The following is a 16,758-nucleotide window of genomic DNA, read 5'->3' on the forward strand; positions in this document are numbered from 1 at the left end:
ACTAGTGGTGGCCGAGACTACAGGCTCACCAGTGTAGGCTAATCATTAGGTGGTGGTGCTGGGACACTGGTGGTCACCAGTGCAGACAACTACTAGTGGTGGTGGTGGTGGGAGATCACTTCTGCCAGGTCACCAGTGTAGGCCAAATCACTAGTAGGCTGGGAGACTACTGCCAGGTCACCACCAGTGGAACTTTGCAGTGGTGCTGGGACCACGCTGGGTCACCAGTGCAGACAGCAACCACTGGTGGTGCTGGGAGACCACTGCTGTCACCAGTGTGGTTAACTACTGGTAAAATAGAGACTCACTGCCAGGTCACTGCAGAACAAACCATTAGTGGTGGGGCTAGGAGACGGACGCCAGTCACCCCAGTGTAGACAACTACTAGTGGTGGGGTTAGGGAGACTATCACAGGTCAACAGTGTAGAATAACCACTAGTGGTGTGCCGGGAGACTACCAGGTCACTTGTGAAGACAATCACAGTGGTGTGCTGAGATCACTTGCCAGGTCACTCAGTGTAGGACAACTACTAGTGGTGGGCTGGGACTACTGCCAGGCTCACCAACACTGTAGACAACTACTAGTGGTGGTGTGCTAGGACTACTGCCAGGTCACCAGTGTAGACAACTACTCAGTGGTACGGCTGGGAGATCACTGCCAGGTCACCTCCAGGGAGGCACCATTGTGGTGGCAGTGCTGGGAGACCACGCTTAAATACCAGTGAGACAACTACTAGTGTGGTGTTGGGAGACTACTGCCAGGTCACCAGAATAACCACTAGTGGTGGGGGGCCGGGAGACTACTAAGCAGTCACTGGTGAGACAACTACTAGTGGTGGTGCTGGGAGACTACTGCTGTAGGTCACCAGTGTGGTTAACTACTAGTGGTGGTGCTGGGAGACTACTGTGCTGGTACCTGGTGAGACAGTCACCAGGTGGTGGCGGGAGACTACTGCCAGGTCACTCAGTGTAGACAACTACTAGTAAAGTGCTGGGAGTATACTGCTAGGTCACCAGTGTAGACAACTACTAGTGGTGGGCGTGGAGATCTACCGCCAGGTCACCAGTGTGGATGAATCTGATTAGTGGTGGTGGTGCTGGGATCACTGCCAGGTCACCAGTGGAGACAACTACTAGTGGTGCTGGGAGACTACTGCCAGGTCACCAAAGTGTAGACAACTACTAGTGGTGGTGCTGGGAGACCACTGCTGTGTCACCAGTGGTGAGCAACCACTAGTGGTGGTGCTGACTACCAGGTCACCAGTGTAGACAACTACTGGGTGGTGCTGGGAGACTACTGCCAGGTCACCAGTGGAGACAACTACTCAGTGGTGCTGGGAGAGACCATTGCCAGGTCACCAGTGTAGAGAGCAACTACTAGTGTGGTGTGGTGCTGGGAGACTACTGCCAGGCCACCAGTGTAGACAACTACTAGGTGTGGTAGTGCTGGAGACCATTGCCAGCCCAGGTAGCTAACCACAGAAAGCGGGAGACGCACGCCAGGTCACCAGTGAACTGGGCTGGGTGTGGTGGTGCTGGAGACTACTGCCAGGTCACCAGTGGAGACAACTACTGGTGGCAAGTGCTGCAGACTACAGGTCACCAGTGTAGACAACCACTGCGTGTGCCACTCACTGCTAGGCCTCAGGAGACAACTACTAGTGGTGGTGCTGGGAGATCACGCTGAGTCACCAGTGTAGTACACAACCACCAGTGGTGGTGCTGGGAGATCACTGCCAGGTCACCAGTGGAGACAACCACCAGTGGTGCAGTGCTGGGGAGACTACTGCCAGGTCAGTGTGGAGAATAACCACTGGTGGTGCTGGGAGACTACTTCTACAGAACACAGAAGTGTAGACAACCACTAGGTGGTGGTGCTGGGAGACTGACTTGCTATGGCCTGGTGTAGACAACCACTGCGGTGGTGCCGAGAATGCTGCCAGGCCCATCGCCAGTGCAGGGCTGCACCACAGTGGTGGTGCTGGGAGACCACTGCCAGCCTCAGTGACACAACCACTGGTGGTGGTGCTGGGAGACCACGTCAGGTCACCAGTAGACAACTACTAGTGGTGGTGCTGGGAGACTCAGATTTCGCCAGGCTCACAGTGGTGAACTACCAGTGCGGCGCCGGGGAGACCATTTTCTCTGCACAGGTCACCTATGCACAACTACTGGTGGTGCTGGAGATCACTGCCAACCACTGCAGTGGAGACGCAACCATTGCGTGTGCTGGGATCACTGCCAGGCCTGTACCAGTGCAGGCACAATCACTTGGGTGTGCTGGGAGACTAGGGCTGGTGGCTCACCAGTGTAGACAACCAATGGAGGTGTGCTGGGAGACTACTGCCAAAATGCACAAACCGCCAGTGGTGGCATGGGAGACTACTGCCAGGTCACCATGGCATAACTACAGGTGTATATCACAGGTCACAGTGTAGACATTCACTAGTGGTGGTGCTGGGAGACTACTGCCAGGGTCACCACAGTGTAGACAACCTCACTTGGTGGTGTGTGGGTGCTGGGAGACTACTGCCAGGTCACCAGTGGAGAGCAACTAGCATTGTGGTGTTAGGAGACTATCGCCAGGTCACCAGTGTAGACACAACCACTAGTGGTGGTGCGGGAGACTACTGCCAGGTCACCTGCGTAGACAACTACTAGTGGTGGTGCTGGGAGATCAGCTAAAGTCTCAGTGTGGAGAAGGCACCCACAGTGTGGTGCTGGGCGATCACAGGTCACCTCAGTGCAGACAATCACTAGTGGTGGTGCTGGGAGGACTTACTGCCAGGTCACCAGTGTAGATTAAATCTATATTTAGTATATTCACTGCTAGTGTCACCAGTGGAGACAACTTCTAGTGGTGGGGCTGCATTGCCAGGTCAACAGTGTAGACAATCACTGTGTTGGGCTGGGAGACTACTGCCAGGCCGTACCAGTATATAGACAACTTCTAGTGGTGGGGCTGGGAGACTACTGCCAGGTCACCAGTGCAGACAACTACTAGTGGCAGGTGCTGGGAGACTGATTGCCAGGTCAACAGTGCAGTCAACTACTAGTGGTGTGTGCTGGGAGACTACTGCCAGGTCACCAATGCAGAGACAAAACTACTAGTGGTGGTGCTAGGAGACTACTGCCAGGTCACCAGTGGATAACTAGCCTAGTGGTGTCGGCTGGGGAGAGACCACTGCCAGGTCACCAGCAGACAACCATTGGGGGTGGGGCTGGAGACTACTGCCAGGGTCAGCCCAGTGCAGACAAATCACTAGTGGTGGGGCTGAGACTACTGCCGTGGGTCACCAGTGGAGACACAACTTCTAGTGGTGGGGGGCTGGGAGATCACTGCCAGGTCACCAGTGTAGACAACTACTAGTGGCGGTGGTGCTGGGAGACTACTGCCAGGTCACCTGTGTGTGTGGACAAAATTGAAGTGGTGGTGTTGAAGACTACTGCGAGTCACCAGTGTAGACAACTACTAGTGGTGGTGCTGGGAGACTACTGCCAGTCACCAGTGTAGACAACTACTAGTGGTGGGAGACTACTGCCAGGTCACAGGTAGACAACTACTAGGTGTGGTGGTGCTGGGAGACTACTGCTGCTCACCAGTGCAGACAAATTACTAGTGGTGGGCTGGGAGACTACTGCCAGGCCCAGTGTAGACAACTACTATGGTGGTGTTGGGAGACCACTACAGGTCACTGTGTAGACAACTACTATGGTGGGGGCTGGGAGACTACTGCCAGGTCACCAAAGTGTAGACAATCCAGGCTGAGGTGGTGGTGCTGGGAGACTCACTGCCAGGCTCACCAGTGCAGACAACCACTAGTGGTGGTGTTGGGAGACTACTGCCAGGCTCACCAGTGTAGTGACAACTACTAGTGTGGTGGGAAGCAGAGACCACTGCCAGGTCACCAGTGTAGGCAACTTCTAGCAGGGGGGCTGAGACCACTGCCACAGGTCCACAGTGTAGACAATCATCAGTGGTGGTGCTGGGGAGACTACTGCCAGGTCACCAGTGTAGACAACTACTAGTGGTGGTGGTGCTGGGGAGACTACTGCCAGGTCACCAGTGTAGTCAACTACTAGTGGTGGTGCTGGGAGACTACTGCCAGGTCACCAATGCAGAGACAACTACTTTCAGTGGTGGTGCTGGGAGACTACTGCCAGGTCACCAGTGTAGACAACTACTAGTGGTGGTGCTGGGAGACTACTGCCACAGGCTCACCAGTGTAGACAACCACGAAAGTGGTGGTGGTGCTGGGGAGACCACTGCCAAGTCAACACCACAGTGTGAGACAACCACTGGTGTGCTTGGGAGACTACTGCCAGGTCACCTGTGTAGATAAATCTACTAGTGGTGGTGCTGGGAGATTACTGCCAGGTCACCAGTGTAGCCAACTACCAGTGGTGGTGCTGGGAGACTACTGCCACCAGTGGTGACAAATCACTGCTAGTGGTGGTGCCGGGGAGACTACTGCCAGGCTCACCAGTGCAGACAACCACTAGTGGTGGTGCTGGGAGACTACTGCCAGGTCACCAGTGCAGAATAAATCACTAGTGGTGGTGCTAGATTATCAGTCACTAATGTAGACAAATTACTGGTGCTGGGAGGAACAATGCCAGGCTCACCAGTGTAGACAACCACTAGTGGTGGTGCTGGGGGAGACTACTGCCAGGTCACCAGTGCAGACAACTGACAGAGTGCAGTGGTGCTGGGAGACCACTGCTGTCACCAGTGTGGCTAACTAATGGTGGTGCTGGAGACTACTGGGGTCACAGTGTAGACAACCACCAGTGGTGGTGCTGGGGAGACTACTGCCAGGTCACCAGTGTAGTCAACTACTAGTGGTGGTGCTGGGAGACCACTGCCAGGTCACCAGTGTGGTGGTGGCTGAATTACTGGTGGTGCTGGGAGACCACTGCCAGCCCACTCTGTGTGGTGTAGACAACCGCCAGTGTGGTGCTGGGAGACTACTGCCAGGTCACCAGTGCAGGCACAATCACGGCGGTGGTGCTGGGAGACCACCGCGTTGTTAAATTAGTGTAGGATGGTCTGGCTGGTGGTGCTGGAGACCACGAAGCCAGGTCACCCAGTGCAGACAACCACCAGTGGTGGTGCTGGAGACTACTGTCACGCTTTCAGGATCACCAGTGTGGGACAAACTACCAGTGGTGTGCTACTACAAGTCACCAGTGTAAACAACTACTATGGTAGGAGATCACTGCCAGGTCACCAGTGAGACAACTAATAGTGGTGGTGCTAAGGATCACTGCCAGGTCACCAGTGAGGACAACTGGTGGTGTGGTGCTGGGAGATCACTGCCAGGTCACCAGTGTAGACAACTACTTGTAGGTGCTGGAAGACTACTGCTGTGGTCACCAGTGTAGACAACTACTAGTGGTGGGGTTGGGAGACTACTGCCAGGTCACCAGTGCAGACAACTACCAGTGGTGCTAGCTGGAGATTACTGCCAGTCACCACAGTGTAGACAACCACCAGGTGTGGCTGGGAGACTCCACGCCAGGCTCACCAGTGCAGACAACCATCACCAGTGGTGGTGCTGGGAGACTACCGCCGCCAGGTCACCTCAGGAAGCAACGCCTGTGTGGTGGTGCCAGGAGACTACTGCCAGGTCACCAGTAGACAACTACTAGTGGTGTGCCAGAGATCACTGCCAGGTCACCAGTGCAGGTCAAATCACTAGTGATGGTGCTGCTGGGAGACTACCGCCAGGTCACCAGTGTAGACAAACTGTGGTGGTGCTGGGAGACCACTGCCAGGCTCACCAGCAGACAACTACTAGTGGTGGTGCTGGGGAGACTACCAGCCAGGTCACCAGTGTAGACAACTACTAGTGGTGGGGGCTGGGGGAGAGCCACGCCAGGCTACCACAGAGACAACTACTAGTGGTGGGGGGGCTGGGAAACCAATGCCAGGTCACCAGTGTCGACAACTACTACAGTGGTGGTGGTGGTGCTGGGAGACTCTACAGGCTCACCAGTGTGTGCAGCATTTTCAACTACTAGTGGTGGTGCTAGGAGACTACTGCCAGTCACCAGTGTAGACAACTACTAGTGGTGGGGGCTGGGAGACTACTGCCAGGTCACCAGTGTAGACAACTACTAGTGGTGGGGGCTGGGAGACTACTGCCAGGTCACCAGTGTAGACAACTACTAGTGGTGGTGCTGGGAGACTACTGCCAGGTCACCCGTGTAGACAACTACTAGTGGTGGTGGTGGGAGGCTACTGGAGGAAGGGATTGAAGAGGGTGGGAGGCAGCACAGGTCCCTGGGTGAGGCTGTGTTTTGTGTAAAATAGTGAGAGCCGAAAGTACATTGGAAAACTTCTACCCAAGAAACTCATCCATAAGAAACTGAAAGACATACGGCCACATTTCCATATTCTATTCTTGGTTTTTGTGATGAATCTTAATATTTTACATGAGTGGCACAAACCTGACCACGTGAGAGGCGTCCCCAGTCCTCCGGTGACTTGGGTAAAAGGCAGTATAGAAGACTCATACGTGAGGCCAGTGGTGGCAGCAATAAAGGTGAACTCAGACCCTCACACACTCCTGCTTCTATAGCCCAAGGCAACTTGGCATCAACTAGCCTGTAAGTAAAGGAAAGGATCATATAATGTGATTCCTTTTATTATCAACTACAATATATACAGTACAGGAGGTCCCCGATTTATGAACGTCCGACTTACGAACTTCCGCCGATACAAACGAGGTTAAACTTGAAATTTACACTATTTTATTTACCTAATGACTTATTTTTTACTTTCATTTTCTGTATTTTGTCATTCTATTTCTTCTTTTGTTTAAAATTAAGTGATTTTAGATGTAAATAATGACTTAGGCTATGAAATAGTGCAATTTTAAATATTGTTTTGTTTAAGTACGGTATGCATATAGCATGTGTTCTGACTTACGTACAAATTCGACTTACGAACGTCCTCAGGAACGGAACCAGCTCATAACCCGGGGACCCCTGTAATCCACTGACTCATGTACAGTATAATCCTATAGTATACAGTATTTATGAAGAGTCTTGAGACTGATTTACTCTGTATAAAAGAATTTTCATAAGATTCTGAAGACAAACTTACCTGAACAATAGTTCCCTGAGAGGTGCTGCCTCAGAGCCAAGCACACCTTGTGTCATGCCACCAGTCAGAGCTAATGACAGGTGGGTGTTCAGCAACTGTAAACACAACAACACAAACTTCTCCTGATCCCTAGGAAAAAAATTTAAAGATAAAATTAATTTCTGAACATAAACTTTGCTTAGCATCTTAAAATTCATTTATGCCACATTGAACATCATCGTATGTCACATCAAAATAAAGAAGGTTGTCCACCAGATGAAAACATAGCAATACAAAACACTTTTGATCCCTGACAAAAAAATTATATTGTGTCTGCCATCTTTGCACTGCTCCCACTGATAAAAAAGTTAGCTTATATACAGTAGCTCCTCACCTAATATTGTCCCAGTTAATGTTATATCATAATACTATTTCTATACCCAGGCTCCACACAACATTGAGTAAAACTGTTATTATGTTGTCGGTCAGATGGTTCCACAGTACTTTTCTCCGTGTGACACTTTCCCTCACCCACCTAGTGATGCTGTACAGTGTCACCACAGCAGAGCGTGTTCTGTGTACCTCGTGTTCACCTTGTTTACGTTGTTGTTCAACTTTGCCCATTGAAATGGCTTCAAAATGAAGAGCAAATCATTTTGCTAGTAGTGCTAGTTACAAGAAGCAATGTTGATGTATCAGTCTGGCAGTAAAGATGGGTATTTCATGTTGTTTTGAAGCTAGTGATCATGCTATTGATATAGGGCTAGTATTGGAATTAGCTGCTACTACGGTGTATACAATTCGTTTTAGTGATGAGAAAATTATGACCAGTGTTGGAATTGCTGCATCTTTGAGTGCTACTAAGACATGTCGACCTCATAGTAGAGTGATGGAGGCAGTGAGGAAATGGGGAGGTTTCTCTTGGTCTCAGTGACTCCCACCACAGCCATTCTCCCACCACAGCCATTCTCCCACCACTCACCTGCTTCACCTTTGGCCATCGATGAGTACAATATATCAAATTAAATAATAATTAAACATTGCTGTGGTACAAATCTATATGTAATTACGGAGCAAAATCTATAGTGATATCTCTTTTAGCTGGAACAATTAGTGCAGAGCACTTCCAGGAATTTAAGATTTCTGGGTAACAAGACTCTCAAAGCAAGAAAAAATCCCTCATCCCTGGAATTTTCCAAGTACAGAATAAATTTTCTCGGAAGTTCCAGAAACTGCACATTACTACATCATCTCTAGAACACGGGAAGAAACCCCCCCCATCCCCGGAATTTTCTCAAAATTTTCCAGAAACCCATAAAATTTTGTAAGAATTTTCCGAAAAAATTTCAATTCAGGCTATCAGAGACTTCCAGTTAAGAGTGATTCCTGCTAATGGAGATATTACTGTATTCACAATTGAGTTTACATTGTGTAAATTATGAGGTATGTCATAGGGGTGACGACAGGGGGAGAATGTAATTTACTTATTTCTTCAGTTTCTTAGGGGTAAAAGTGATCCAATTAATGGTGTTTCACATAACATTGTGGTTTATAAGAACGTATCTAACAGTTAACATAACCCCACAACTAACAGTTAACATAACCCCACAACTAACAGTTAACATAACCCCACAACTAACAGTTAACATAACCTCACAACTAACAGTTAACATAATACCACAACTAAGTTAACATAACCCCACTACAGTACTAACAGTTAACATAACCCCACAACTAACAGGTAACATAACCTCACAACTAACAGTTAACATAATACCACAACTAAGTTAACATAACCCCACTACAGTACTAACAGTTAACATAACCCCACAACTAACAGTTAACATAACTCCACAACTAACAGTTAACATAACCCCATAACTAACAGTTAACATAACCTCACAACTAATAGTTAACATAAGCCCACAGTTAACAGTTAACCTAACCTCACAGTGTAACGACCACGGTCATACACGTCAGTTAGCGCCAAAATCAAATGATTCATATTACGCTCAATAACTCACAAAACATGTAACTCGGCTTTTATTTTGAGTCCTCCATCTGAGGATTCCGTTTTCTCATCACTTCAAGACACCTCAGTCTTCCGTTATCCCATTTTCTCTGACTTATTGAACCCAACCTCTCTATAAAATGAATTTGAATGTGAGAGAGAACACCCTTGTTTTGAGTCAACTTAGATGTGTCTGTTTACAGTTAAAACATTCAAGATCCATTGTGAGTGGTGTTGAACGCTTCAACTGTCCTTATTGTTAGTAGGACGTGTCAAGTGGGAGAGTGTCGAGTTTGCCAGCTAGAGTGGCGTATATTATGTCGTCCGTGGGGATACCCATGAGTTTCTGATCGCTACTGATGTTATATTATTTTGTCGCCCCGACATCAGAGAATCTGATGTTTATAGTTTAGTTAGTGTCAGTTGTTTATTTAAGAAAGTCATTAATCTCCTGAACAGTTCCTGTCAAACTCAAAATTCTCCAAGACTTAACGGCCGTTCGACCTGGGATGTGGTTTGCGGTCAGGCCAATAGAATTGCGAACGCATATATAACTCCATTTCACCTCTTTCCTGACAAACTCAATCTCTGATTAGATCATGAATATAGTGTAGAAAATCAGCCTGATCTGTGACACTGACGGTCACAGCTAGGTGTCCAATGACTACTTTGAATAGAGGGCCTATTGTTAGTAAAATTAGTCTTATCTAGTAGGAATATGCCCTCAGGCCCGTATATATGCCGGCGCGCGAGGAAAAATCACTCCCTCTGTGATTTCTCCTCCACGTCTCCACGTATGTTCACGTGTGTTCCACGCTGCCATATTAATTTAGTTTAACTTAGTCAATTTTGTGAATATCAGTGTTCATGTTTTAACACAGTAACTTCCGTGCCAATTGAGTCGAGTAATGTAGAGATCTAGCTATCATCTGGACCGTTGCCAGACGTATGTTTTGCATAGTGAAGTTAAATATTCACTCCCTCTGTGATTTCTCCTCCACGTCTCCAGGCGCTGTTGTGGGGCTTAGCAACACTCCTGAGGTTCGGGAGCCGCCTATGGGCACGATGTCTCTCGAAGGATGTCTTTGAGGTGGCGAGATTAGAATCCCAGGGCGAGATTCCTTGGCAGACGCCACGGCCCACCGCCACGAGTCAACCTTTCCTGGGCCAGGCGCTCCGAGCTAGTGAGCGAGCCTGTAAACAACTTTGGCCCACTGACTCTGTCGTATGATCATGGTCTATCTACTGTTCTTGGTTATATGTATGGAGCCATATTAATATCCATGCTTGGGGGTGACTAGCAGAAATATAGTCATCCCAGGTTAAGTATTGAACCACTGAATGAGAGTTAAAGTGCCATGTTGTTCCTTGCAAACTAACAGGAGGTATTGTAGGTTGCTATAATTGTGTAGTTTGTCCAGTGTATTATATATTTGTCGGTAGTGACCATGAAATAATAACCTGAGTGTATAATGTTATAACCAAGACTTGAAGAAGTAGTAGGTTACTTATAAAAGTACGACCTGAGGGTCCAGTGTTATCTGACCGTGTGTAGTAACTCCTGAATCTTACTTGTCAAAGAACTAATACAAAAATTGTCTAATGAAGTAATGAGTAATAGTTGTTTAATGAGGTAATAAGTTCTTGAAGTGTTTGATGACTTAATAAGTTAATTGGGGTTCTGTTTTGTCTGAGTGAATCTAAGATGCATCTTATTCACTCACTGTGTTAATAAATATTGAATTAGTAATCTACGAGTATCACCACTCTACGCCTTCTAAACATTGGTTCCCAGAAAATAAGACTTACTCACGTGCCTAGAAGCTCGCTGCCTAACAGTTAACTAAGATATGTTATATTCTAATAAAATTCTGGGTGGTGGCAGGCTACCGTTGTAAGTATAATAAGTGTGGTAATAAAAGGAAGACATGGTTTCCCAGGTTAATCTATGGTTTAGAATATAACTAGAACAAAATATATGGAAGGGAATATAATAGATATGATAGAAGTAAAAGACTTGGAAAGTACAAGAAGAGAAAGATAAGACAGGTATGTACATTGTGGAACTAAAGTCACAGCATAGAAATTCTTAAATAAATACACCATGAAAGTCTAATATAAAACACATACATAACTAAGAAAAGAATACTATAAGAATGTAAGTAAGAGTATAAAATACATTTATAAATAAAGACTTGAAGAATAATAACCAAAAAGAATATATAGATTGTAAAATATAAAATGAGAAGAACTCGGCCCATTACAACAGTAAACATAACCCCACAACTAACAGTTAACATAACCCCACAACTAACAGTTAACATAAGCCCACAGTTAACAGTTAACCTAACCTCACAGTTTTCATAACCTCACCTCAAAGAATCAAATGGTTTGATTGGGTTCTTCATGTCATCAAAACAACAGTAGAGCTCAATGAAGGTTCTCAGCAAGGAGAAGGTGCCCTCTTGTAGGTCAACACAGAAAGGACGATGCCACGATACCACACGTCTGAGAGAGAAAACTGTTATTGAAGTACCAATACTTGACACTGGCACAAACCACATCTTTTACTAGTGAGGGTGTCCACGCCCCAATTACCCAATATCCCATTGAAACAATGAATTCGGTTAACGAAATTTTCGGTGAACGAACGACCTTCTGGAACGAATTGTGTTCGTTAACCGAGGAACCACTATATTGGGTAATTGGTTCCAGCTCACCAAAAAGTACATACAAAGTAAAAAAAATGCAGTAAAGTACACATATTTTGAGGTGTGTATGTAGCATGTTGCTGGTTGATGATGATGATGGGAATTAGAAGTGGGGGTGGAGGAGAAGGGAAAAGAGAAGAAAGTGGGGATGGAGGAGAAATCACCTTTCAGGGGACCCATGCTTGATGCAGTAATTTCACTAATAAAATTTTAAGTTCACAAGGTGTAACTCAAGATCATTTTATTTAAATCAACACTGCACTGCACTATATATTATCAATATGTTAGCTGACGTTCAGAATGACCAATAATGTCAATGAAAAATGCAAAAATATTCAAGACACCAACAAAATAGATGCTCTCTCCACTGTTTTCAAAGCTTAACTAACGCCTTGTGACCGACTCATGCATGGGCGCACAACAAACTAGTTCCCTGTACTGCATATATTATCAATATGTTAAATAAATGTTAAAATTACTAATAATTTTAATATAAAACATGCAAAAATATTAAAGAGTACAACTTTATTGATATATTTAGATATTTACTCCATTGGAAATGAATGTAAACATAGAACAGATTACTGAATTGGCAGAGTAGACCATCAGCTGATCAGCTGATGCTCACAACAAAACGTGATTTTCGTAAGGATTTCGTTAATCGAATTGAAGATTCTTATGGAAGGTAATTCGTTAACCGAAATTTCGTTAACCGAACCGTTCGTTAACCGAGGGACCACTGTAAATGGAAGTCAGGGCTAATCAAAGGTGATATTACAAAGGTACTCAAACTATCCAACCAGGAGCAAACTCGTAACAATGGTTTTAGATTAGACAAATTTAGATTTAGGCGCGAGATAGGTAAACATTGGTTTGAAAATAAAGTAGTGGACGAGTGGAACAAGTTACCAAACATCATCATATACTCGAACACGCTGGATAGCTTCAAACATAGGTTGGGTGGATATATGAGTGATAGGGGTTGGGTGGATATATGAGCGATAGGGGTTGGGTGGATATGAGACTGCCAAGTATGGGCCAATAGGCCCGCTGCAATTTCCTTCATTCTTATGTGCTTATGTTTGCTAAGGGCATACAGTACTAAGTTCTTCCTTACATTACTTTAATACTCTGGCAAATATCTTGTCGGGACCTGGTGACTTATTAGGTGTCAGTTTATCTATTGTTTATTAACATCGTTACTAGTCACTACTATCTCGTTTAATCTATTTTCTTCACTATCTCTGTAGACAGTCGGTGCCTCAGGTGTCATGCTTTAAATTTTTGTTTGTGAAAACTGATGAAGTATATCTGTTCATATTACTTATTACTCCGTCGTTATCTGACTGTATTGGTTCAATCTTGTCTCATGTTTTAGTTTGCTACATTTGAAAAATCCCTTGAGGTTTGACTTCGCCTCCCTTGCTACCTTCAGTTCATTATTCCTCTTTAATTTTCTTATCTCAGTCTTAACCCTACTGGCCAATACTTTACAATAATCACGGAGGTAAACTTCACCACGATTCATTGTCCTACTTATAACATTCATTTGTCCAATAATATTGTTTACATAAGTGTGTGGTAATGTATCCCCCTAACTTAATGGTGCACTGTAGCTTCTAGATGTCTTTGTGAAATAAGGTAGCTTAGGTCAGGTCAGTTTAATCATCACGTGAAATAAGGTACTTAGGTCAGGTCAGTTTAATCATCAGGTGAAATAAGGTACTTAGGTCAGGTTGGGTCAGGTCAGTATAATCCTCAGGTGAAATAAGGTAGCTTAGGTCAGGTCACTTTAATCATCAGGTGAAATAAGGTAGCTTAGGTGAGGTCAGTATAATCCTCAGGCGAAATAAGGTAGCTTAGGTCAGGTCAGTTTAATCATCAGGTGAAATAAGGTAGCTTAGGTCAGGTCAGTTTAATCATCAGGTGAAATAAGGTAGCTTAGGTCAGGTCAGTATAATCCTCAGGTGAAATAAGGTAGCTTAAGTCAGGTCAGTTTAATCATCAGGTGAAATAAGGTAGCTTAGGTCAGGTCAGTATAATCCTCAGGTGAAATAAGGTAGCTTAGGTCAGGTCAGTTTAATCATCAGGTGAAATAAGGTAGCTTAGGTCAGGTCAGTTTAATCCTCAGGTGAAATAAGGTAGCTTAGGTCAGGTCGGTATAATCATCGGGTGAAATAAGGTAGCTAGGTCAGGTCAGTATAATCCTCAGGTGAAATAAGGTAGCTTAGGTCAGGTTGGGTCAGGTCAGTTTAATCATCAGGTGAAATAAGGTAGCTTAGGTCAGGTTGGGTCAGGTCAGTTTAATCATCAGGTGAAATAAGGTAGCTTAGGTCAGGTTGGGTCAGGTCAGTTTAATCATCAGGTGAAATAAGGTAGCTTAGGTCAGGTTGGGTCAGGTCAGTTTAATCATCAGGTGAAATAAGGTAGCTTAGGTCGGGTCAGTTTAATACTCGGGTGAAATAAGGTAGCTTAGGTCAGGTCAGTTTAATCCTCAGGTGAAATAAGGTAGCTTAGGTCAGGTTGGGTCAGGTCAGTATAATCCTCAAGTGAAATAAGGTAGCTTAGGTCAGGTCAGTTTAATCATCAGGTGAAATAAGGTAGCTTAGGGTCCAGGTCAGTTTAATCATCAGGTGAAATAAGGTAGCTTAGGTCAGGTCAGTTTAATCCTCAGGTGAAATAAGGTAGCTTAGGTCAGGTTAGTTTTAATCATTGGAAATAAGGTGCTTAGGCCGGGTTGGGTCAGGTCAGTTTAATCATCAGGTGAAATAAGGTAGCTTAGGTCAGGTCAGTTTAATCATCAGGTGAAATAAGGTAGCTTAGGTCGGTTAGTTTAATCATCAGGTGAAATAAGGTAGCTTAGGTCAGGTTAGTTTAATCATCAGGTGAAATAAGGTAGCTTAGGTCAGGTTAGTTTAATCATCAGGTGAAATAAGGTAGCTTAGGTCAGGTTAGTTTAATCATCAGGTGAAATAAGGTACTTAGGTCAGGTCAGTTTAATCATCAGGTGAAATAAGGTAGCTTAGGTCAGGTTGGGTCAGGTCAGTTTAATCATCAGGTGAAATAAGGTAGCTTAGGTCAGGTTGGGTCAGGTCAGTTTAATCATCAGGTGAAATAAGGTAGCTTAGGTCAGGTCAGTTTAATCCTCAGGTGAAATAAGGTAGCTTAGGTCAGGTTAGTTTAATCATCAGGTGAAATAAGGTAGCTTAGGTCAGGTTGGGTCAGGTCAGTATAATCATCAGGTGAAATAAGGTAGGGTGCCTAAGCTTCATGTGATCCTTAATTATGAGACATAAGCACAAATAATTCATATAATGTCTGAGGTTTATGTTTACTTATGGTGTAGCCTAGAAGGAGGTGCTGCTCATGGTAAGGTTCAACACAAGACTATCATCATCACCAAAATTCTTGATCTTTTCCAGTTTTTGGCAAACAAGGCAAGATGTTGGCAAATTTTAAAAAGACTGTCATTTACCTGATCAGTTTATATCTAGGACACTTGTTAAGTCAATCACAACTGACTGAAAAAAGGTGTTTAATACTGAAAACAATAAAAGATTATACAGTACAGTATAGTACATGAAACATGGTTGGTGATCACTAGATATATTGTACTGTATATCTCTTGAGAGGATGTGTGGCTTGTTAGGATTCACTTGCCTGTCTGTTGGTATAGCTGTCCATGCAATGGAGTGTGTAGTTCCAGCACTAATCTGATGAACAGCAACATCTAGCCCCATCACTTTTTTGGGTCTGGGTATGGGTGACACAGTATGGCCCTGCCCACACTGACCCATGGTGTTGGAACCCCATGCGTAAACCTGGAGTAAAATAAATTATATACCGTACAGTATACAGCTCCTCCCCGACTTACGACCTACCGTATATCTCGGCCTACAAAACGGAATTTGAACCATAAAAAAATCAGCCCAAATTTGGGAGTCGTCTTAGCACCAGATATAAAATTCTTACCTCTTAAATATTGCGGTTTAGCGTGTCAAGAGTGGTGCGTAAACCACTCACAAGGTCCTACCACTAATTATTTTATACTGAACCTTACGTTTGGGAAGCTGGATTAAAATGAAGATTACCGGTATATTAAAATATTAAAAATGTATTATAAACCAGTCGAACATACCGTAAAAGAGCAATATACCCCGGTAATAAACACAGCTGCTATCACCACACCCCCCCAATTTGCCAGTGACAAGAAAGGGAAAGTGACCTTGACTGAGACCGCCTGTGGCTATTTTTAGCCGTCCTTGTGTTCGGAGGTGGTCAGTAATGCATATCTGTATATTTACTGATCATAATACTTATCTCCTATAAATAATTCATTTAAAATTTATTTTTTTACAAAGAATATTCAGTAAATGACTGCGTTAATTCTTGAAACTACCAACAGTGGTAAATTTAGGATATAAATGATGAACAGAAGTCAGGTCATGGATTTGGAGTTTGGTCCTTAATGATCACCATAAATGTCTGGTCAACTTCACCTACCAGGTATAATGGTAGCCTTCCTTTTTCGCAAAACAAGTATATAACTAAAGAAAATACTTGCAGTGTGTTTAATATATTACAGTATATTATAAATAAATAAACAAATAAATCGGCAAATCTATTTCAAATAAATGGAAATATTTCACTCACACCAACATTAGTTCCAGTTAAATAACTGACGCTTAAGTGAGTCACTAGTGTACACCAGCCGGTAAAATTTGGTGCCAATACTTTAAGTGAATTGCCCTTATTTCAATAACCAACCATAAATAAATGCAAAAAGGAAAAAAGATCAAAGGTGAGAAACATTATATTGTGTGTATGTTGTGTTGTCAAAGGAAGAGAAACAATTGAAATTCTGCAATTGTGTAAATGAGGCAGAAAGATAGATGAGCAACCTAAGACTTGGTCACAATTTTCGTGATGCCATATGGAAGTAGGAT

At 44.6% G+C, this 16,758-nt stretch overlaps 1 protein-coding gene across 1 annotated transcript in view; it reads right to left on the bottom strand.

The window, feature by feature from the left end:
• LOC121869749 (probable E3 ubiquitin-protein ligase HERC1) overlaps positions 1-16,758 on the bottom strand; it is a gene marked incomplete in the record, with an annotated part of 301,592 nt that overhangs the window by 153,724 nt on the left and 131,110 nt on the right. The window contains 4 exon segments of the mRNA XM_042371322.1: positions 6,454-6,610; positions 7,112-7,240; positions 11,475-11,609; positions 15,473-15,633. Of these exon segments, the coding sequence (XP_042227256.1) occupies positions 6,454-6,610; positions 7,112-7,240; positions 11,475-11,609; positions 15,473-15,633 (582 nt within the window).

Source organism: Homarus americanus, unplaced genomic scaffold (assembly GCF_018991925.1).
Source record: "Homarus americanus isolate GMGI-L3 unplaced genomic scaffold, GMGI_Hamer_2.0 scaffold23578, whole genome shotgun sequence".
NCBI lineage: Eukaryota > Metazoa > Arthropoda > Malacostraca > Decapoda > Nephropidae > Homarus > Homarus americanus.